This window comes from Pongo pygmaeus, chromosome 3, assembly GCF_028885625.2.
Source record: "Pongo pygmaeus isolate AG05252 chromosome 3, NHGRI_mPonPyg2-v2.0_pri, whole genome shotgun sequence".
In the NCBI taxonomy this organism is placed as follows: Eukaryota; Metazoa; Chordata; class Mammalia; order Primates; family Hominidae; genus Pongo; species Pongo pygmaeus.
In genome coordinates, this window is record NC_072376.2 from 65,007,931 (window position 1) to 65,029,850 (window position 21,920).

A 21,920-nucleotide genomic window follows, 5' to 3' on the forward strand; every position below is an offset into this window, starting at 1 on the left:
TCAGATATTTCTAATAGGTCCATTGACAAATTTATTTGACCGGAGTACCTCATTTTCTTCATATATTACCCTGTATAAAATCCAGAATTGTTACAGCAGTACATTTGGCCATTAGCTATTAGATACCTTCTTTGATCGCCTTTTTCTTTATTTTTAAATGTGTCTCATCTGCTAATACTGACATTATCTTAAAGGTTCTTTGTATTTGAATCCTCAAATTCTATAGCATACTGTCTAAAAATTGAGGTATACACACACACATACACACGCACACACAAATTTGTATGTATCTATAACTTTGGTAAGAGTGGATGGCCTTTCAGCGAGAGTTGAGAAAAACTAGACTTGGAGAATTCATTTCAAGCCTTGTTTTAAAACCAAGTTTATATGACATTGACCATTAGGCCATTCTAGTCTGGTACTTAGAAAGATTTAGGCTGGATATAATAGATGCCTACAATTAATATTTGAAGCCATGGATGGAATGGATTGCTTGAGGTAAATATATAGAACAAGGAGAGAAAAATTAGAAAGGTGGAACCCAGCCGGGCCCGGTAGCTCATGCCTGTAATCCCAGCACTTTGGGAGGCTGAAGTGGGCAGACCACTTGAGGCTAGGAGTTTGAGACCAGCCTGGCCAACATGGCGAAACCCCATCTCTACCAAAAATTTGCTGAGCATGGTGGTGCATGCCTGTAGTCCCAGCTACTTGGGAGACTGAGGTAGGAGAATTGCTTGAACCCCGGAGGCTGAGCTTGCAATGAGCCAGGATCACACCACTGCATTCCAGCCTGGGCGATAGAGCGAGACTCTGTCTCAAAAAAAAGAAAGAAAGGTGGAACACGTTGGAGATAGCAATAGGAAGACAAAGGAGAAGGCGTTTGCTTTGAAGACCCTACTAAGAATAAAATCGGCTGGAGAACTAAATAAAAGCCTTTGGCAGAAAGAGCTTAGGCTTCTGCTTCCAAGAACAGAAATGAAAATGGCAAGAATACTTAAGAAAAGTCTTAATTAAATGGCTTGCTGATCTCCTAGTTAAACAAGTGATATACGAAAGATTTCTTGCCCCAGAAAAAAGAAAGTTTCATGCCAAAAGAACTTGTGTTTTAACACAAGGTAAAACACAGGGAAAATTGCTTAGAAAATTCGGTAGGTCATTTTGGCCATGATGAAGTTGAGGTTATACAGGTGGTAAAATTTGTGTCTAGAGAAGGAACAAGGACAGAGTGATAAAGGGGCTAAGGAATTTGAGTTTTATTTTTTACAGAGTAGAGAGCCAGTGAAGGAGGTTTGGGTAGTTTTGTTGTCTGCAAAAAAAGGAAAAACAAAATGAGGTAAATAGTGGAAAGTTCATTTGGAGGCGGCTAGGAAGAAGACTTGCAGCAGTGGGTTGCCTACCCCAGGCCTACCTGGCTTCTGCTTCATAAAGAGGCCCTGAGTCTGAGAGCTGAATAAGAGCCCTGGATTTCTCATCATAGTGGCTCAACTCAGGCTGTGCTCACCTGACCTGCAGATTTCCTACTATACAAATCAAGTGATAGCTTTATGGAGTTACTCCTCAGTTTCATTCCTAGGGTTCAGTTAAACACAACCAGAGATCTTATGGATCAGACCATTCTGATGATCAAGCTGGCCATCCTGCCTGGTACAGTAACTATGACTACTTTTCCTGTAACAGCTGTTCTGCCTCCTGGAGGTCCAGGTCTTCATTGCAGTGAAAGCATCTTTCACCAGCATCTCTGGCCTAGAAAGAGCAGCAGTACCTTGCTTATAAAAGTTGCTGCCACTTTCGTCATCTGGTTTGGGAGACTAAAAAAATCGCTGAGGTAGAAAATTTTGAAAAGGACCAGACTGGAGACAAAAAGGAAAACCATATAATCCTAGCAATAAAAGTAAGGATGGGCTGAGCACAGTTGTTCATGCCTATAATCTCAGCATTTTGGGAGGCCAAGGCAGGCAGATCGCTTGAGCCCAGGAGTTCAAGACCAGCAATGGGCAACATGGTGAAACACCGTCTATACAATAAAGAGAAATAGAAAAATTGGCTGGGGTGTGGTGGCACATGTCTATAGTTCCTGCTACTCAAGAGGCTGAGCTGGAGGATCACTTGAGCCCAGGAGGCAGAGGTTGCAGTGAGCTGAGATTATGTCACTGTAGTCCAGCCTGGGTGACAGAGTGAGACTTTTTCTCAAAAAAAAAAAAAGGATGGAGAGGAAAGTGTATGACTGTTAAGTGTGTAAACTCAATAGGACTTGATGTGGTAGGCTCAGGTGACCAAGTGACTAAGAATCATCAGTGGGGAAGGTTGAAGATAGTTAGATATTGAACCTATTAGGTTAGATGATAAAGCCATCTATGATGATAATAACCGAAGAATATAAGCTTGAAGTAGTGAGCAAAGAAAGGTGTTACTAGTCCTTGAGTGCTGAAATAATACCATGAAAGTAATTACAAGTCTAAGAGTAATAGACAAGACTAAATCAGAGTGGCAGAATGTGGAGGCATAATGAATACATATTTCGGTTACCTAGATGCAAGGTAATTTGCAACTGCACTAAGTTGGCAGGCTTCCTTGGTGAAATAAGTAGCAGGTCTTGGTGACAGATTAGGTTAGGGACTTGTGATGGGAAGAGAAGAGACCAAATTGATACGGTTTCTGACTTGGGAAATAAGCATACATAGATGAAGGGAGCTTGAAAGAAAGATAAATTCACTTTCAAATATTTTGAATTTAAGTTACTGATGGGACAATCAAGTACGAATGTCCTGAAAGCAAATGATAGGTAACTTTGTCTCACATAAAATGCTAGAATTGGAGAGAGTGATTTAGGATCAGAAGAACCTTTGTGAAAACCCCTAGTATGAAAATGGATTAGCAGAAGAGATAGGAATAGTCAGTAAGGTAGGAAGGTAAGTTTATGCTGTGGGAATGACAAAGGATGACTTTTAAGAAGAAGTGGAAATGAAAAACCATGAAGTTAACGATACAAATGTTAGTAATCTTGAGAAGAATAATTGCTGTAGAGGTGTAAGTCACAGTGTGTGAAGTTAAGGGAAATGAATATATGGAAGATGGAGCCCATAATGAAAAGGAAGGAGATCTATAATACCAAATAATTAGCAAAACTCCTTTGTTTCAGATGGAAGACCTGAGCAAATTTAAAAGTAGATAGTAAGGACCCTTGGCCAGGTGCAGTGGCTCTCGCCTATAAATCCCACCACTTTGGGAGGTTGAGGCAGGAGGATCGCTTGAGCCTAGAAGCTTGCAACCAGCCTGGGCAACATAGTGAGACCCCATTTCTACAAAAAATTAAAAATCAGCCAGGCATGGTGGCTTACACCTGTAGTCTTGGATACTTGGGAGGCTGAGGCAGGGGGCTCACTTGAGCCCAGGAGTTCAGTGCCACAGTGAGCTATGATCATGCCACTGCACTCCAGCCTGGGTGACAAATCAAGACCCTGTCTCAAAAAAAAGAAGAAAGTAAGGACCCAAAGGTATAGATGCTAAAGAAATAAGGAACAGTGATGTGGCCCGGGTCCTAGAGAAAATAGGAAAGACTATAAATGGTAGAGATGGAAGGATTAGCTTTAGAGTGTGAAGCAAAACTTTCCTTTGAAAGTGAGTAAAGAATGAGAAGTATGAGTAGATAAAAATAGGGAAACATTAAGTTGTTTGCACCAGAAAATCTATTTTTTCTATTAAAGACAAAGTGAGGTCCTCTCCTGAAGGTACTCTCCTTTTATGAACTAAATGTCATTGGCGACTTCTGTTGGGGAAAATAATGATTGTAAACTTACACAACTTTTATGATCTTATGTGGTATATCAATCATTGTTTTATATCACAAATATGTGATTTTTAAAATCTCTTTATTTCAGCAAAAAATCAGTTAGAATTCTGTTGTCATATGCTCCGAGGAACAATAGACCCAAAGGAGCCATCTACCTATGAATATGTAAAATTTATAGGAAATTTCAAATCTTTAAACAGTGGTGAGTTAAAATGCTTCTCTCACAATGTGTTTTAACTTGTTATTTTTCTATGCTCTTAAAGACATAGATGTTTGAATATCAGTAACAATTAGGTTTTGCTGGCATAAGTGATGATACATATTTCCCTATCGTTTTAGTATCCTCTTCAGCACACAATGGTTTTGAAGGAACTATACAACGCACACATAGGCCATCTTATGAAGATAGAGTTTGTTTTGTAGCTACTGTCAGGTTAGCTACACCTCAGTTCATCAAGGTATGTTTCTAATTTTATTTCCTAAAGGGGATTTCAGTTCATATGCTGAGAACTGCCTGAAACTTCCTGCAGACATTGAGGTGGAATGGCTATGAGTCATTAAATATGCATGATAATATTTTTGAAACAACGAGTTATCAAGACACTCATTAAATTGTATAACTAATTTTTTAGTATATATCCTTTGCAGTTAACCAGTAATTATTATATATCAATATTGCCCTACTTTTGTGGAAGATTTTAGGATCCTTTTGTGTGTTGTTCATTATCTCTATTAAAAGGGAAAGTCCAAAAATCTAGGATTTTAGAATCTTTATTTTTAGAAGGTCACTTTTAAATTTTTATTTGAAATGTACAAGTGGCTCTTTGCCACATATAACTTACCTTTTCAAATGTAAAATTAAGTATTTTATTTTTATTTCCTGGACCCAACAAACAGATGACAAGTAGGGAAGTGGGAAAGTGAAAGAGTTCAACCACTAGAAACTGACTGGAAAGAGGCAGCCAGGCTAAGATTTAAAATTTTGGCGGGGCTAGGCGAGGTGACTCATGCCTGTAATCTCAGCACTTTGGGAGAGCAAGGCGAGAGGATTGCCTGAGCCCAGTAGTTTGAGAGCAGCCTGGGCAACATGACAAGACCCCATCTCTACAAAAAATACAAAAAATTAGCCAGGCATGGTGTTACACACCTGCGGTCTCAGTTACTCAGGAGGCTGAGGTGGGAGGACGATTTGAGCCCAGGAGGTCGAGGCTGCAGTGAACTGTGTTTGCATTTTATTTTGAGACAGAGTCTCACTCTGTCTCAAATAAATTTGGGGGGACATAGTATAGGACAAAGTACTGAATTAATAGAAGATCTTAAGCCAGTCTTGCTTGGTTTGTTTTGATCTTATGAAATAATAGTTGTTAACATTTGAGTGCTTACTACATGCTGTGTATTTTACATGCATTATCTCATTAATTCTTATGACAACCCTATAAGGTAGATGCCATTACGATCCCTCATTTTACATTATAAGGAAACAGAGGCTTAGGGAAGTTAAGTTACTTGCCCAAAGTCTCAGCTATTAGTGATGAAACTGGGACTTGATTCTATTAATTAATAATTGTTTTTTTCTCAAAGTCCAAGCTCTCAACTATTACAGTGTGCTGCAGGTCATTCAGGGACACAGAGGCAGGATGGAATACATTGTTTAGTATGACTAGAGTCTAGGGTTAGTGTGTGGAGGAGGAAGAGATAGTGGGAGGTAAGGCAGAAAAGTAATCAGAAACCAGAAATCAAATTTGTTTCTTGTTTATTTCTCCATGCTGAAGAGAGTTTAGCACAAGGAACCATTGAAGGTTTTTTAGCAGGGAAGTCGTATAATATTTGAGTATTGGTAAGGTAATTGTGGCCCTAGAAGAGAAGATGAGTTGAAGGACAGGGAGACTGGTGAACACTGTAGCAAATCAGTGATGGCAGGGGTCTAAACCAATGCACTCAAGATGGATGAGATAGAATTGATTTTTAAAATACTTAGATGAAATGGAAAAGATTTAGTAATGGCCACTTAGATGACGAAAGGTAAAAATGAAAGAGTATGTTTTTTTAACTATCAGATTTCTAGACACTGGCCACTACACATGTATAGAATAATACAGAAAATTCTGTGACTGGGTGTGAGGAGTAAAGCAATTAGTTTATTTTAGGACATACTGAATTTGAGATGTATGAGGACATTCAGATATTTGGAAATATGGAACTGTAATTCAGGAGAGAGGTCTGAATTTTGAATAAGGGTTTAGAGGCATGTATGAATGGAAAATGTGTAGAGTGAGAAGTACCCACCCAAAAGCTTGCATCTAAGGGTTATTTATTACCACTTTCTTTAGTACTGGAAAATTAAAATGTATTAACTTGTTTAGAAGGGCCTGCATTTTGGCTTATGCCTAGAATCCCAGCACTTTGGGAGGCTGTGGTGGGCAGGTTGCTTGAGCCCAGTAGTTGAAGACCAGCCTAGACAACATAGTGAGACCCTCACCTCTACAAATAAAAATACAAAAATTAGCCGGGCGTGGTGGTGCATCCCTATAGTCCCAGCTACTTGGGAAGCTGAGGCAGGAGGATCCCTTGAGCCTAGAATGTTGAGGCTGCAGTGAACTGAGATCACACCACTGTACTTCAGCCTGAGTGACAGAGTGAGACCCTGTATCAAACAAAGAAATAAGTAAATATATACATACATAGAAAGAAACAACTAACTAACTTGTTTAGGAAAAGTTATCTAGTAATGACTATTTAGTTATTTATTTATTTAACCTCCATCTCCTGGGTTCAAGTGATTCTGCTGCCTCAGCCTGCCGAATAGCTGGGATTACAGGTGCCCGCCACTGTGCCCTGCTATTTTTTGTATTTTTAGTAGAAATCGGGTTTCACCATGTTGGCCAGGCTGGTCTCAAACTCCTGACCTAAGTGATTTGCCCACCTCAGCCTCCCAAAGTGCTAGGATTACAGGTGTGAGCCACAGCACCTGGCCATGACTTATTTTTATATGTAGCAATATTTAATATTCTTAAGGACACAAAGTATTTATAAATTTTAATTATTTATTTTTAGGAAATGTGCACTGTTGAAGAACCCAATGAAGAGTTTACATCTAGACATAGTTTAGAATGGAAGTTTCTGTTTCTAGATCACAGGTAATTCCATTTTTAAATTCCATGAAAAGGTAATAGTCATATATATACATAGTTATATAATTCTTGAAATTAATGGATCAAGAGCAAACTTTTTTTTAAATTAGGACTTTGAAACCTGTTTCCATTTTTTGAAAAATAAAGCCCCCCCCCCCAAATTTTATTTCTAGCTGGAATATTTCTTATTATGGAAAAACTTATAATAATGATTGTTTTCTGTGTAATTTAGGGCACCACCCATAATAGGGTATTTGCCATTTGAAGTTCTGGGAACATCAGGCTATGATTACTATCATGTGGATGACCTAGAAAATTTGGCAAAATGTCATGAGCACTGTAAGTAGATTTTAACATTTCTGGTGATAATAACTGTTTATATAAGCAGAAGTCCTGTCCTGAAATGATAGGTAGGAAGACAGATTTATAATCATTTTCATATTTTTGAAATATGCTAAAAGATTTTGCTTTATGTATATAACCAATGTAGTAGGAATCATAGATCAAGTTTAAATTAAACGTGTTCCTATTTTTATAATAAGTAGAATTTTATAATATTGCATCTAATACACCTTGTTCTGAAGCATGTGAGCTCTATATCTGGAGTAAGAGAAGTAGATTCCTTTGAAAATTGTAATACTTCAAACTTTTGGAGTATTGTTTCCTAAATTTTGATTTTGAGGCATGTGAATCTTTTCAGGAGCTAGGTACATGTTTGGAAAATCTGTCTTAGAAAGCTCATAGTAAGTGCTTGGTGTTATCTGCTTATTATTATTGTTGTTAGAGCAGGAGCATTATCATCCTTTGTGCCAGGCACTGTTCTAAACACTTTACATCTATTATCTCCATTATTCTCCATCACAGTTCTAAAAGGTAGATACTATTATTATCTTCATGAGTAAGCTGAGAACACAGTAAGGCTAAGTAATTCACCCATAATTTCATAGCTCATTGGTGGCAGAGACAGGATTGGAGCCTAGGCCTACTCTTTTTATCACATGTATTTATTTTAGAAGTTTGTTTTAATGATGAGGTTTGTCTTAATGATATGTTTTATTTGCTTCTCTGATCCTCTTCCCAGATGCTTACCCTCTTGAGTGTTCACTAAAGCCTAACTAGATATTTTAGACCTTTTCATGACGTTTTATGATGCTGTTATAAACCTCTCTGTATAAAAATGAAGCAGGTTGTATAATAGCATTAACTCTATGGAAAATTTTCAGAGTAAAGTCATTTCAGCACAAAAGATGTGGGCATTAAGCACCATGATGTTGTGTAAAGAGCTGATACCTCTATTAACTAGCTGGGTAACTTTGAACAGCAAGTTTGTTTGTAGACCTTGATTTCCTCCTTAGAGAGTGAGAGGCGGTGGCGGTGGGGTTGGGGGGTGGGAGGACAGATTGAGAGATTCTTGACTAGCATTTCCTAAGGTTTGTTCCACCGAATGTTGGTCCATAAAAAAAAGACTTTATAGTCAAGGAAGATGGGGAAACACTTCATAATCCCTCAGAGAATCTGCACATGCATTAGCATACTCTAGGTTTTGAGAAAACTGAAGACACCTATTTAACAAAAAGTTTCCCAAATTAATTTAACTACAAACCCCCCCTTTTTTTTTTTTTTTTGAGATGGAGTCCTGCTTTGTCACCCAGGCTAGAGTGCAGTGGCGCGTCTCAGCTCACTGCAACCTCCACCTCCCGGGTTCAAGTGATTCTCTTGCCTCAGCCTCCTGAGTAGCTGGGATTACAGGCACGTGACACCATGCCTGGCTAATTTTTGTATTTTCAGTAGAGATGGGGTTTCACTGTGTCAGCCAGGGTGGTCTCAAACTCTTGACCTCAAGTGATCCGCCCACCTCTGCTTCCCAAAGTACTGAGATTACACGCGTGAGCCACCACACCCGGCCCAAAACCCATTTTTTTGTTTAATATCTGTTAAAAACGCTTCAGAACTTAAAATCTACAGCACATGTTTTGGCAGTTACTGCACTCAGTTACTTCAGACAGTGAAGTTATTTTGATTTTGGTTAGTTAAGGTTGAAAATTAAATGCTTCAAAGATTCTGTGCCTGCCAGAGTAGTTAGGAGAAAAAACTCAGGGGTGATTATTTATTGTTATTACCCTCTGTATATCTAGGCAGGGGGAAGTCAGCAGTGTGAATTCTTAAGTATTAATTGTGTATGGAAAGATTGTAAGATCAGCAGTGACTAGCTGTGAGTTGGGCACTGTAGATCTGATAATTGCTTGGGACCTTAAACTAGCTCTAAAGAATAACATTTTCATATTGACATATATGTTATCAAAAGGCCAGAAAAATAATAGTGTGTGTAAACTTAAATGTAAATGATAGCTTTTGGTTAAAAAACAGAATCTTTATGTAATATGAATTAAAGAAAAAATATTTTTCTATTTTCCTTTTAGTAATGCAATATGGGAAAGGCAAATCATGTTATTATAGGTTCCTGACTAAAGGGCAACAGTGGATTTGGCTTCAGACTCATTATTACATCACTTACCATCAGTGGAATTCAAGGCCAGAGTTTATTGTTTGTACTCACACTGTAGTAAGGTAATAACTCTTCTAGAGAATTTCTGAATTATTGTAACATCCTATGATGATTTTGGCAATGTAACTTTTATGTGTAAGTTGTTACAGAACTACAAAATGCTCTTTTCTCAATTGCTGACAGATCCTTTCAATATATTATTAAATTTACTTATAGGCATTATATATAAATATAATATAGGAATGATATCGATATATAAGGCTTGATATAAATTTTGTGCTTTACAGCAGAAGTTGTTACTGTCATTTATGTAGTAGTGTCAGTCATGTAAAAGGAAAACTGTAGGTAGATAAGCATACACTTCCTTTATTTAGCTTTTCTTAATTTAAGTATTGTGTGGTTATGGATCATTTACAGCAGTGTATGAAACTTTAAGATACCTAGAAAAATGCAAGTTAAATTAAGACATTATAGGTATATTTTAGGTTTGTGTAGCACACAGCAAATAGTCTAGATGAACAGATGAGACATATAACAACACTGAATAGTTACAGCTGTGCAGTATTTTAAACGAATGACCAAACACTAAAATTTGATTATTTTTTCCATTTGTAGTTATGCAGAAGTTAGGGCTGAAAGAAGACGAGAACTTGGCATTGAAGAGTCTCTTCCTGAGATAGCTGCTGACAAAGTATGTTTCTTATAATTAAAAAAAAATTATTTTTAATTTCTCCCCAATAAAAGATGGAACTCAATAATTAATAGGAAAACTATTTTTCAAAAATACTTTATTTCCTCACTTATAACAGGGATGTGATTATACTTTACTACTTATTTTTAATTTAATATTTTAGAGTCTCACCTGCCTCTAAAAAGAAAATTGGATGAGAGATGTATCTGATCTCAGATTAAAACTACCATTTAGTCCCAGTGATGTACTAGTATCTGGCTAGGTTATTTATATGAATTATGAAATATAATTTACACTTCAGATATTTTTATCGGGTAAGTAATATCCCCACTTTGAAAATACTGAAATTGGGGTTTCAAGAGGGGAAAAAAATCTTCCCTAAAGACACTGGCTGGGAAATTATAGTCAGAATTGGAACTCTGCTTTCTTTTTTGTTATATCAGGTCAGAAGTGTAGTATGTTAGTTATCTATAGCTGTGTAACAACTTACTCCAAAATTTAGTGATATAAAACAGCACACTTGTTATCTCCTAGTTTGGTGAGTCAAGAGTCCAGGCACAGTTTAGCTGAACCCTCTACTTCAGATTCTGTCATGAGGCTGTAACCAAGATGTTGGTGGGAGCCACAGTCATCTCAAAGTTCAACTGAGGTGGAATCTGTTTCCACCTCACTTAGTGGTTGCTGGCACACTTCAGTTCCTCATGAGCAGTTGGACTGAGGGCCTTGGTTTCTTGCTGGCTGAAGGCTATCCTCAGTTCCTTTCCAGGTGACCTTTTCCATCAGAGCAAGCATGCAAGATGAGCCAGGGAGAGAAACTACCTGCAAGATGGAAGTCACAGTCTTTTGTAACCTAATCACAGGATTGATACCTCACCACTTTTGTCTATTCTATGCATTATAGAAGGAAATCAGTAGATCCAGCCCACACTCAGGATGGGAGGATTATGCAAAGGCATGAATACCAGGAGGCAGGAATTGTGAGCCATGTCAGAAATTGCCTACCACAGTATTTTTGGACCTGCAGAAAATAAGTAGAATGAAAAGAGTCAAAAATCTATATAAAACTTGAGTTAAATAGGCAGCATTCCAGGGGACAATATGGTGGATGTCATTCAGTCATTCAACAAATGTTATAAAGTACCTTCTACCCAGCATGGATCTAGATGCTGAGAATACAGCACTGAATAATACAAACAACTTCCCTGCTTTCATGGATCCCACGTGAAAGAACTTTTCCAAAGAGGTTTTGTATGTTTAGAAGAAGAGGACATAGTATGTTTTGGTAAAAGGTATTATTTTCTGAGAAAAGTTCTTAAAATCTAGGGTTCCTTGATTAGGGGACCATTATGAAAACTGAAGTAATACAGAGATTAATTATCCTTCTTTTTCCCTTATGCAAAGATTCAATCCTAGTAAATCCTAAATTAGTCCTGTTTCCAAAATACACTCCAGCTATGTCTACTTTCCCACCATATTTACTGCCAGCATCATGTTCCACCTGGGGTTTAGGGGCGAGGTCCTTCTGAGATATTTTTGAGAAACTTCAATGTGTGGATAGTTTCAAAATCGTGAATTTTGATGGGATCACCAAGGTGATGGGCATGTCTTGGAGCACTCCAATATTAAGAGGTGATAGAGACAAGGAAGAATCAACAACAGGGGGGTAATAGCTAGTAAGTTAGGAATAAAACCAGGAAGTTACTTAGAAGACAAGAGTATAAGTGAGGAGTGAATGATCAGCTTTATCAGATTCAGCTGAAATAAGTTAAATTTTAGATGAGTGTTGAGAACTGAGCATTGACTTTAACATTTAATTCATTGGTGATCAGTAAGAACAGATTTTGTGGAGTAGTAGTGTGAGTGAAAGTGTGATTAGAGTTGGTTTAAAAGACAATTTTCCAGGATAGGGGAATTAGGGACAGTGAATAGGGAGGGGTTTTGCTACAAAGAGAAGAGAAATGGGGCAGTGGTAGGAAGGGAAAGTGGGCTTAAAGGAAGTTTTTCCTTTTGTAAGTTAAGAGAAATAACAGCATGTTTGTATACTGATGAGAATGAGCTGATGGAGAAAGAAACATTGGTGATGGGAAAGATTAGTGTCTCTGTATGAAACTATGAAACTCTAGCTCCTGGGCTTAAGCAATTCTCTTGCCTCAGCTTCCTGGGTAGTTGGCACCACAAGCATTCACCTGGCTTTCTCCCCTATGTTTTCTTGTAAGAGTTATGTAGTTTTAGCTGTTAACATTTAGGTCTGTGATTCATTTTGAGTTAATGTTTTTTTTTTTTTTTTGAGATGGAGTCTCGCTCTTTTGCCCAGGCTGGAATGCAGTGGCAGGATCTCGGCTCACTACATCCTCCGCCTCCTCAGCCGCCCGAGTAGCTGGGATCCACAGGCACCTGCCACCATGCCTGGCTACTTTTTGTATTTTTGGTAGAGACGAGGTTTCACCATGTTGGCCAGGCTGGTCTCAAACTCCTGACATCAGGTGATCCGCCGCCTGTCTCAGCTTCCCAAAGTGCTGGGATTACAGGTGTAAGCCACCACACCTGGTCTTGAGTTAATTTTTGTATATGGTGTAAGAGATTCCAACTTCATTCTTCTGTTTCTTTAAATAGAAAATGAAGCCAAAACTTTCTGGCTATAACACATAAATTTTCATTTCTTTACATGTGTATGTACATACAGGTACTTTTGCCTTGTTATAGACAAAAACTGATTTTGTTGTTGTTGTTGTTAACAGTATTGTGAATTTGAGATCTCTGAACTGAACCACAAGAAAACATTTATTTTACTCTGTGTCCATAGAGCCAAGATTCTGGGTCAGATAATCGTATAAACACAGTCAGTCTCAAGGAAGCATTGGAAAGGTTTGATCACAGCCCAACCCCTTCTGCCTCTTCTCGGAGTTCAAGAAAATCATCTCACACGGCAGTCTCAGACCCTTCCTGTGAGTACTCTTGCTTCAAAGCAGACTTCGTTTAAAGTAACTAACTAAACTTTTAGTTACTTATATCAGCATTTCTCATCAAACGCTTTTTTAAAATTAAAAGTTTTTACATTTCTGAAATGTATTAACCTTTCCAGTGAGTTAAAGGGACATTGCCCACTTTCAGCAAAGAATTAAGTTCTTCAAGTAGCCTATTAAAATGTGTAGGTGGTAATGGTGGTGGTGGTGTTTTTAATCATCCCTCAAAAAGAAAGGCAACTATTTATTGTGTTTTTTACTAGGGCCAGTATTGTGTTTTTTACTAGGGCCAGTAAGTACTATTCTGTTTTTTCTTAGGTTTGCTTTTTGAAAATTTTTTATTGTCTTCTCTTTATGAAGACTTGTATAATTGTCATTAAATTAGTGACTTTTTGTATTTAAAATTTTCCTATTTCAAATATTTTCTTTGTGCTCATAAAAAGATAGAAGTAACTACATTGAATCATCTGTCATGGACTTCACTTTCATTGAATGGTTTGGAAAAATAATTCAAAGCCATTTTTATTAACTGAAATACATTTTGAGATTAATCTTTAAAAACTGTATTTTATAAAGTACTAATGCTCTTCTGATTTTGTTGACTAACTTCAGCAACACCAACCAAGATCCCAACGGATACGAGCACTCCGCCCAGGCAGCATTTACCAGCTCATGAGAAGATGGTGCAAAGAAGGTCATCATTTAGTAGTCAGGTAAGCTCTTTAGTGGATATTCTTCTGAATAAAGATTTATTAAGAGGGGAAAAATGATCTAAATCTTCAGAAATTCATCTATTTGTTACCCCTCTTTGTAAAAATCAAAGTAGTTACTGATATGTGACACTTACTCAAGACTTCCTTTTTTTGTATGAAGTGGTTATCGTATGTATTGGTCCTTTTAATTCTTTTTCAAGTAAAATGTTAGTTTTTTTTTTTAATTGTGGAAAGCTCATAATTGATAGCTGTTTTATGTCTAAGTTCAAATACCAGTTGTCTTAAGTCTGGCCAACTTTTATTGAGAGCTTGTTCAAGGTACTGTAGGAAGTTCCTTGGAAAATAAAAGATAAATAGGGAACAGGCCTTTCCAGTATAGATGGGAAGACATAGCTGTATTCAGCTAACAAAAGTATGAGGCAAATGGTAAGTTTATTAATATGAATATCATATTGATATTTCTGCTGGAAGTACTCATGTATGGGAATGAGAATCACTTCAGTGTTATTTTTTATTTTGCTCTAGTCCATAAATTCCCAGTCTGTCGGTTCATCATTAACACAGCCAGTGATGTCTCAAGCTACAAATTTACCAATTCCACAAGGCATGTCCCAGGTATTTTTTGGTTTTTGTTTCAGTTGTGTATTTGAATATGATAAATTGCTTTTAAGCTAATGTAATTTTTTAAAAAATCCAGGCTTGCTGGCAAGCACCTGTAGCCACAGCTACTTGGGAGGCTGAGGTAGGAGCACACACACACACACACGCACATATATAATTATAGTTACAGATGCAGTGAATCTTAACTGGGGTCATTTAGGATATCTGGGGACATTTTTGATTGTTGTAATGATTGTGGGGTATCACTGGCCCTTAGTGAGCATGGTCCAGGAATACTAAATATCTTTCAGGATGCATAAGAGTCTTGCGCAACAAAGAATTGTCCTGCCTAATATGCCATAACACTCCCTCATTGAGAAACACTGTAGACATAAAGATATTAAGGATGAAATGTAGCTGTTCATTTTGTTCTTCCTATGAATACTGGAAGAGTTGAGTAACTTTATTTGTATATTCATTCTTTAGATATTTATTGAGTTCCTTGTGTGTAACAGGCATTGCAGATGCCGACAGTACAAATATATGTACTAAAAAACCATTACATCTAGAGGGAATGACAGATGCCTACAATACCATGTTATATTGCCTGTGCTGGAAGTATATAAGTTGATATGTAAGCAGATTGTGTGAATCCTTAATGCAACCTGAGGAAGTGAAGGAAAACTTTCTAGGAGAATTGTTTCTTGGCCTAAGTCCAGAAGGAGGCCTGAATGTGGAAAGTAGCCCAAAAAAAAGGGGAGTAATTCCAAGAGTGATGCTGTGTTACTTTGGAGCCTAACTTCTCAACTTGTAATTTATGACTCTGTACTCATTCAATGCCTCAAACACATTAAAAATACTATGGAGAAGTAGTATTTTTCTTCACCTTTTCTGTTTTGTTTGGCATTAAATATACCTTAACTTAGCAGGTCTTGATTTCAAGGAATGATCATTAATAATAGGTGAAAACAATTTTTTAAAAATAGGTCCATCTTATATGGTTAATTCATACATATATGATAGGAGATACATACTTTCTATATTATTAGTTTTTTAATCTCAGGATTCTAAAGCATTTCTTAACGTGTTATGGGGATATTTTCATGAAATAAAGGATATGTACTATGTCAAAAATGTTAGTAAGCATTCATATCTCACATTTTGTTCACCAATAAAGCCAAATGCTTTGCCTCTTAGTTCTGTGGTTTTACTTCCTGTTATCCTGCCTTCTGTGTTTGTTACTATCTTCTTTTGTACTTTATAGAAATCCTTTAAGTGCTATATTGCTATCAATATAATGCTTGTCCAAAGGTACAAATAACTTTAGTTATAATAAAATAACATTTGTATGACATAAATGTAACTTTTTAGTTTTTTTTTGAGATGACGCCTCACCCTGTCACCCAGGCTGGAGTGCAGTGGTGCAGTCTCGGCTTACTGCAACCTCTGCTTCCTGAGCTCAGGAGATCCCGCCTCAGCCTCCCGAGTAGCTGGGACTACAGGCACATGCCACCACACTCGGCTAATTTTTATATTTTTAGTAGAGACAGGGTTTTGCCATGTTGCCCAGGCTGGTCTCAAACTCCTGGACTCAAGCATTCTGCCCACTTCGGCCTCCCAAAGTCCTGGGATTACAGCTGTGAGCCACCATGCCCAGCCATAATTATAACATTTTGACTAATAAATTAAAAAAAAAAAAAAAAAAAGCTTGAGGGAGTTGTACTAAATTTTTAATATTTTCTCAACCACTTAATATATGATATGGTCTGGTTATTGTTAATTTCCGAAATCAAAGTTGTGTGCCCTGAAATGTAATTTAGTATCCCAAATACAGACTATTGAAGATAGAGTTAAAAAGCTTTGGATGGGAAGGACATTTCTCACTTTTACATACAGTTCACTGTAAGAGGCTACTTTAAGACAGATTTCCTTCTAATAAAGTGAAACTCTTTCTGCTTTTATACTGTATCATATACTGAAAATTCATGGGAATAATTAAAGAGCCTGTATAGACTTAAGAGATGAATCACCAAATGTGGGTAAATTATAAGCAGGAGAAAATAGGAGCTGCTCATGACTCAAGTAAAACAGAAATAAGATTGAAAACATAATTTTATTTTCATTCATGTATGCGTTTATTCATTCATACTTGCCTAGTCTTTAAAAGCCCATGTTCTGTACTTACCAGAAGATAGTTTCCATTGAAGATAGAAGTGAAAATATTATTATTGGTTATCTGTCAGATTTTTGCAATTTTGGGTAATTCTACTCATGTACACATAGAGGACATTCTAGGGATGACAGAAATTGATGCAAATTAACTCCAGGTGCAGACTACTTTTTCCTTTGTTAAGGGGTAAAAATGAAGCTAAGAAGTTAAATAAGCCTGGGCATGGTGGCTTGTGGGAGGATTGCCTGAGCTCAGGAGTTCAACACCAGACTAGGCAACATAGTGAGACCCCATCTCTTAAAAAAAAAAAAAATTAGGCAGGCATGGTGGCATATGCCTGTAGTCCCAGCCACTTGGGAGGCTGAAGTGGGAGGATTGCTTGAGCCTGGGTGGTTGAGGCTGCAATAAGCTGTGATCACACCACTGCGTTCCAGCCTGGGTGACTCTGTCTCAAAAAAAAAAAAAAAAAAAAAAAAAAAAAGTTAAATTTTTTTCCAGTAAGTGGTAGCCACAGTATGAGCTCAGGTCTTGTAAATCCAGGGTATATGTGTAATCAGTCAGTATCCAGTCAGAAGCCAGAAGCATACCAGAAATTTGAACAGGAATAATATAAAAAATTATTAACTGGTAACACGGATTAACTCCTAAAAGTAGTAAAGAGAACTTAAAGAATATAGGAATAAGTCCGGGTGTGGTGGCTCATGCCTGTATTCTTAGCACTTTGGAAGGCCGAAGTAGGAGGACTTCTTGAGCCAATGAGTTCAAGACCAGCATGGGCAACATAGCAAGACCCTATTTCTACAAAAAAATATATTTTTATATTAGCCAGGTGTGGTGGTGCATGCCTGTAGTCCCAGCCACTTGGGAGGCTGAGATGGGAGGAGCTCTTGAACCCAGAAAGTTAAGGCTGTAGAGAGCCGTGATCGCACCACTGCTTTCCAGCCTGGGTGACAGAGTGAGATCCTGTCTCCAAAAAAAAAAAAAAAAAAAAAATGTATATATATATAGAAGTAGCAGATGCAGAGAGCAACCACTAACTGTAAGGTAGATGGAGAGTACCCAAGGAAGGAACATACTTAGAAGACTCCCCACAAGCTCCTAACCTCCTCTTCCCCCATGCCAGGCTAAGATGCAGATCTTCTTGGGGCAAATGCGGCTATAGCAACTGGATAATAGAGAAGTTCACTGACATGCCACAGATTAGAGCTAGAGAGCTGGAAGCCATCAGCTGGGATACTGGTAAAGCTTGCAGGGAAGCTGCCCACTAGGATGTCATTGAGACTTGCTGGAAAGCCACCTGCCGGGGAGCTGACAAGGCTAACTGGGAAGCTTCACGTTGGCACCCTGACATAAGAGCAAGAAGGAAAAGCACCAGAACCAGGAGTTGAGCACTTTCTTGGCAGTGTCCCTCCAGCACCACCTACTGATGTGGATAACTTTGTGCCTGCTGGCAAAGGAGAAATATTTTGAAGGTCCAGGTCCAATATTACAAAGCAGAGCAAAGATGGGTGGATTAGAAACTAAGGGGCATAAGTAGCATAACATCCTTCACTCACGTTATACTGCTTACTTTTCACGTTGTGCAATTATAAGGAGTAAGTCATTCTAAAATATATTACACTTTTTCCATACGTGGTACTTTAGTTTCAGTTTTCAGCTCAATTAGGAGCCATGCAACATCTGAAAGACCAATTGGAACAACGGACACGCATGATAGAAGCAAATATTCATCGGCAACAAGAAGAACTAAGAAAAATTCAAGAACAACTTCAGATGGTCCATGGTCAGGGGCTGCAGGTAATTGTTATATTTGAATACAAAGCATCCCATTCACATTTTGGATTTCCAGGAAAATTAACTTTTCTTAATTAAAAGTGAGATGCAAGAGATACGTTTTATCAATTCAGTTCAATAAATATTCACTGGTTACCTACTCAGTATGATTATACTTACAGTCTCTAAAGATAATTCATTTCTGAGGGTATTTCTGTCAACATCCTTGTTTCTCCAGTCATCTTTTTTTACCAGTCCAAATTTTAGTAAGTTTGAATCCATAATATAAAAATTATATTTTACATAAAGTTTTAGGTACATCTTGGGTACAGAATTTATAAATCAATCATCAGTAGTATTTTTATTAAGATACCAGTATGTATGATTCAAATTAGTCTTGTATGACCAACCAGCAGGACCACTCTAGGAGACTATGACTTTGGTAAAGGGAAACTTGGAGTGAAAACTACTTCTGTCTGATGTTATAAATTATAAATGATAAGTGATACAGAGCTGTCAGTCCACAGACTAACACTAGTTATACTTTTTCTAACAATTGGAAACATGGTAAAATTAAGATAACTGAAAGATTGAATATAAAGTTTCATATTTTATTGACTACTTATTTATTGCTAATTCTTCAAAGTGACAGCCTTGTTACTTGCTTTTTAAACGTACTTTGTAGCTTGATTTTGCCTTCTTTTTAATGCTCATTCTTCTTTTCAGTCTACAAAGCTCATTTTAACATAATCTTTATTTTTAAAGATGTTTTTGCAACAATCAAATCCTGGGTTGAATTTTGGTTCCGTTCAACTTTCTTCTGGAAATTCATCTAACATCCAGCAACTTGCACCTATAAATATGCAAGGCCAAGTTGTTCCTACTAATCAGATTCAAAGTGGGATGAATACTGGACACATTGGCACAACTCAGCACATGATACAACAACAGACTTTACAGAGTACATCAACTCAGGTAATGTTACTGAGCACACCAGGCTATGGAGTGATCAGTGGTTGGAAGGCACACTATAGCTGAAACAGAAATAAAGCTCTAATGATAAAATATCATTTCAAAATTTAATAGCATTTAGAAAGTATAGTATTGAGAGTGATTTTTAAAATATTTTGTGCAAATCATATTAGTATCAAATATTTTCAGCTTTTTTTTTTCTTTTTTTTTTTTTTTTGTGACGGAGTTTTGCTCCTATTGCCCAGGCTGGAGTGCAATGGCGTGATCTTAGCTTACTGCAACCTCCGCCTCCTGGGTTGAAGCGATTCTCCTGCCTCAACCTCCCCAGTAGCTGGCATTAAAGGCACCCACCACCACGCCAGGCTAATTTTTGTATTTTTAGTAGAGATGAGGTTTCACCATGTTGGCCTGGCTGATCTCGAACTCCTGACCTCAGGTGATCGCCCACCTCAGCCTCCCAAAGTGCTGGGATTACAGGCGTGAGCCACTGCACCTGGCTGAGCTTTAAAATATGTCACAATCTGCTTAAAGATGTAGTCTAGTAGTTATACCAAGTTCTTGTAACTTAGACTATTTCTGTATTTTAAAAGGTATGATTTGCTCAAGAGGCTGACCAGGAAGCCTGTTCCCATATGTGCAGAATAGACTGTTGGGGGAGAGGGCATAATGGTTTATTGGATATTCCAGAAAATGTTGGTAATTACTGTAGATCTGTGACTATAAATCTCAAGGATTTAAATGAAAAATAGAAAAATGCCCACTAATTAGTCATTCACTTTGGGCATTTAACAGAAATTCTTTGGGTATATTTTATATCATCTCTATTACAATCACACTCCTTTCTAAAGTCATAGCTTGCCTTCCAGCAAGATATTCAAGACTAATTCATTCTCAGTTACCACGAGTCATTCCTTTGTGGTTATATTTCCCCCAGAGTGATATATCCTGCCACTTCTTTCTCTGTCATATTGTTAGAATGATGAATTCTAGCATACTTCCCAAATAATTATTTTCAGTTAATCTGTCTATAAAATCTCTCTTTATTTTTAACAGAGTCAACAAAATGTACTGAGTGGGCACAGTCAGCAAACATCTCTACCCAGTCAGACACAGAGCACTCTTACAGCCCCACTGTATAACACTATGGTGATTTCTCAGCCTGCAGCCGGAAGCATGGTCCAGATTCCATCTAGTATGCCACAAAACAGCACCCAGAGTGCTGCAGTAACTACATTCACTCAGGACAGGCAGATAAGGTAGTTGTCATATTTCATTTGTTATTTTGAAAATTGTAAACCGATTGATTAGAAAACAATAATTTGATTTTTTAATCAAATTTTTTAATGTGATTTTGATGAGATGCTCACTGCAGCCAATGTTCTTAAATTTGAAATAAAAACACAGAATGTATTCATTGTTTAAAGACTTCATAATTAAAGGGTAACAACAAATTTTTTTTCTTGTCCAAAAATATGCTACAAAATATTATAGAATACAAATTCTACAGCACACTGTTAGAAAAGGTTTATGACAGGCTCTGTGTCACTATGAAGCTTTTGTCTTTTCAATATAGATGCTAGAGAATTTCCATGTAGTAACAGTGGTTAGGGTAGCTTACCTTTTTTAAGTTTGTTAAATGCTCAAAATATATTATCTCAAATTGTCATTTATTAAAAGAAAATGTACGTGAGGGCCTCCTTTTATTTCCCAGATAAGAAAAAAGTGAGTTTTCAGTAATTAGCCCAGGGATCTGTAGCTAGTTAAGGTGATGAGGAAGGGAGCTCTGAACACAGACCTTGGTGTCTTCATTTCAGTGCTCGAGTGCTTAAGCATGTATTACAGGAAGGTTTTGTGGACTGCTCTGGAAAAACAACCATCTGTGACTTATTCTGGTGCACTGATCACCCAAGTAGTGCACATTCTATCCAATATGTAGTTTTTTATCCCTCACCCCCACCATCCTCCTCCAAAGTCTGTTATATCACTCTGTATGCCTTTGCTGTACCCATAGCTTATTTCCCACTTACAAGTGAGAATACATGGTATTTGGTTTTCCATTCCTGAGTTACTTCACTTAGAATAATGGCCTCCAGCTCCATCCAAGTTGCTGCAAAATGCATTACTTTATTCTTTTTTTATGGCTGAGTAGTAGTCCATGGTGTATACATACCATATTTTCTTTCTCCACTCATTAGTTGATGGGCACTTGGTTGATTCCATATCTTTGGAATTGTGAATTGTACTGTGTTAGACGTATGTATGCAGGTGTCTTTTTGATACAGTGACCTCTTTTCCTTTGGGTAGATACCCAGTAGTGGGATTGCTGGATCAAATGGCAGATCTACTTTTAGTTCTTTGAGAAATCTCACGTTCCCACCAGCAGTGTATAAGTGTTTTCACCACATCTGTGCCAACATTATTGTTTTTTGACTTTTTAGTAATGGCCAGTCTGGCTGGGTAAGGTGATATTTAATTGTGGTTTTAAGTTGCGTTTCCCTGAACATCTGTCTTTTGAGGGGGACAGAAACCACATCTTAGCAAACATTTGAAGGCCTACCTAGATGAGCATGGCATCGTCCCTTCCCCAAGGGAAAGACCAAACTAGTAAAAG

General features: G+C 37.5%; 1 protein-coding gene across 11 annotated transcripts in view; it reads left to right on the forward strand.

Annotated features, from left to right (window-relative positions):
• Positions 1 to 21,920, forward strand: part of CLOCK (clock circadian regulator) — a 121,955-nt gene that overhangs the window by 86,881 nt on the left and 13,154 nt on the right. For 10 of the 11 annotated variants that reach the window (XM_063664548.1, XM_054484429.2, XM_063664551.1 and 7 more), the window contains 12 exons: positions 3,879 to 3,992; positions 4,130 to 4,248; positions 6,845 to 6,927; positions 7,154 to 7,260; positions 9,342 to 9,489; positions 10,043 to 10,118; positions 12,922 to 13,063; positions 13,694 to 13,794; positions 14,320 to 14,409; positions 18,209 to 18,361; positions 19,103 to 19,312; positions 20,363 to 20,565. In XM_063664548.1, coding sequence (XP_063520618.1) covers positions 3,879 to 3,992; positions 4,130 to 4,248; positions 6,845 to 6,927; positions 7,154 to 7,260; positions 9,342 to 9,489; positions 10,043 to 10,118; positions 12,922 to 13,063; positions 13,694 to 13,794; positions 14,320 to 14,409; positions 18,209 to 18,361; positions 19,103 to 19,312; positions 20,363 to 20,565 — 1,546 coding nt within the window. The remainder of the gene's footprint in view (positions 1 to 3,878; positions 3,993 to 4,129; positions 4,249 to 6,844; positions 6,928 to 7,153; positions 7,261 to 9,341; positions 9,490 to 10,042; positions 10,119 to 12,921; positions 13,064 to 13,693; positions 13,795 to 14,319; positions 14,410 to 18,208; positions 18,362 to 19,102; positions 19,313 to 20,362; positions 20,566 to 21,920) is intronic. The other variant, XM_063664552.1, reaches the window with a different exon arrangement.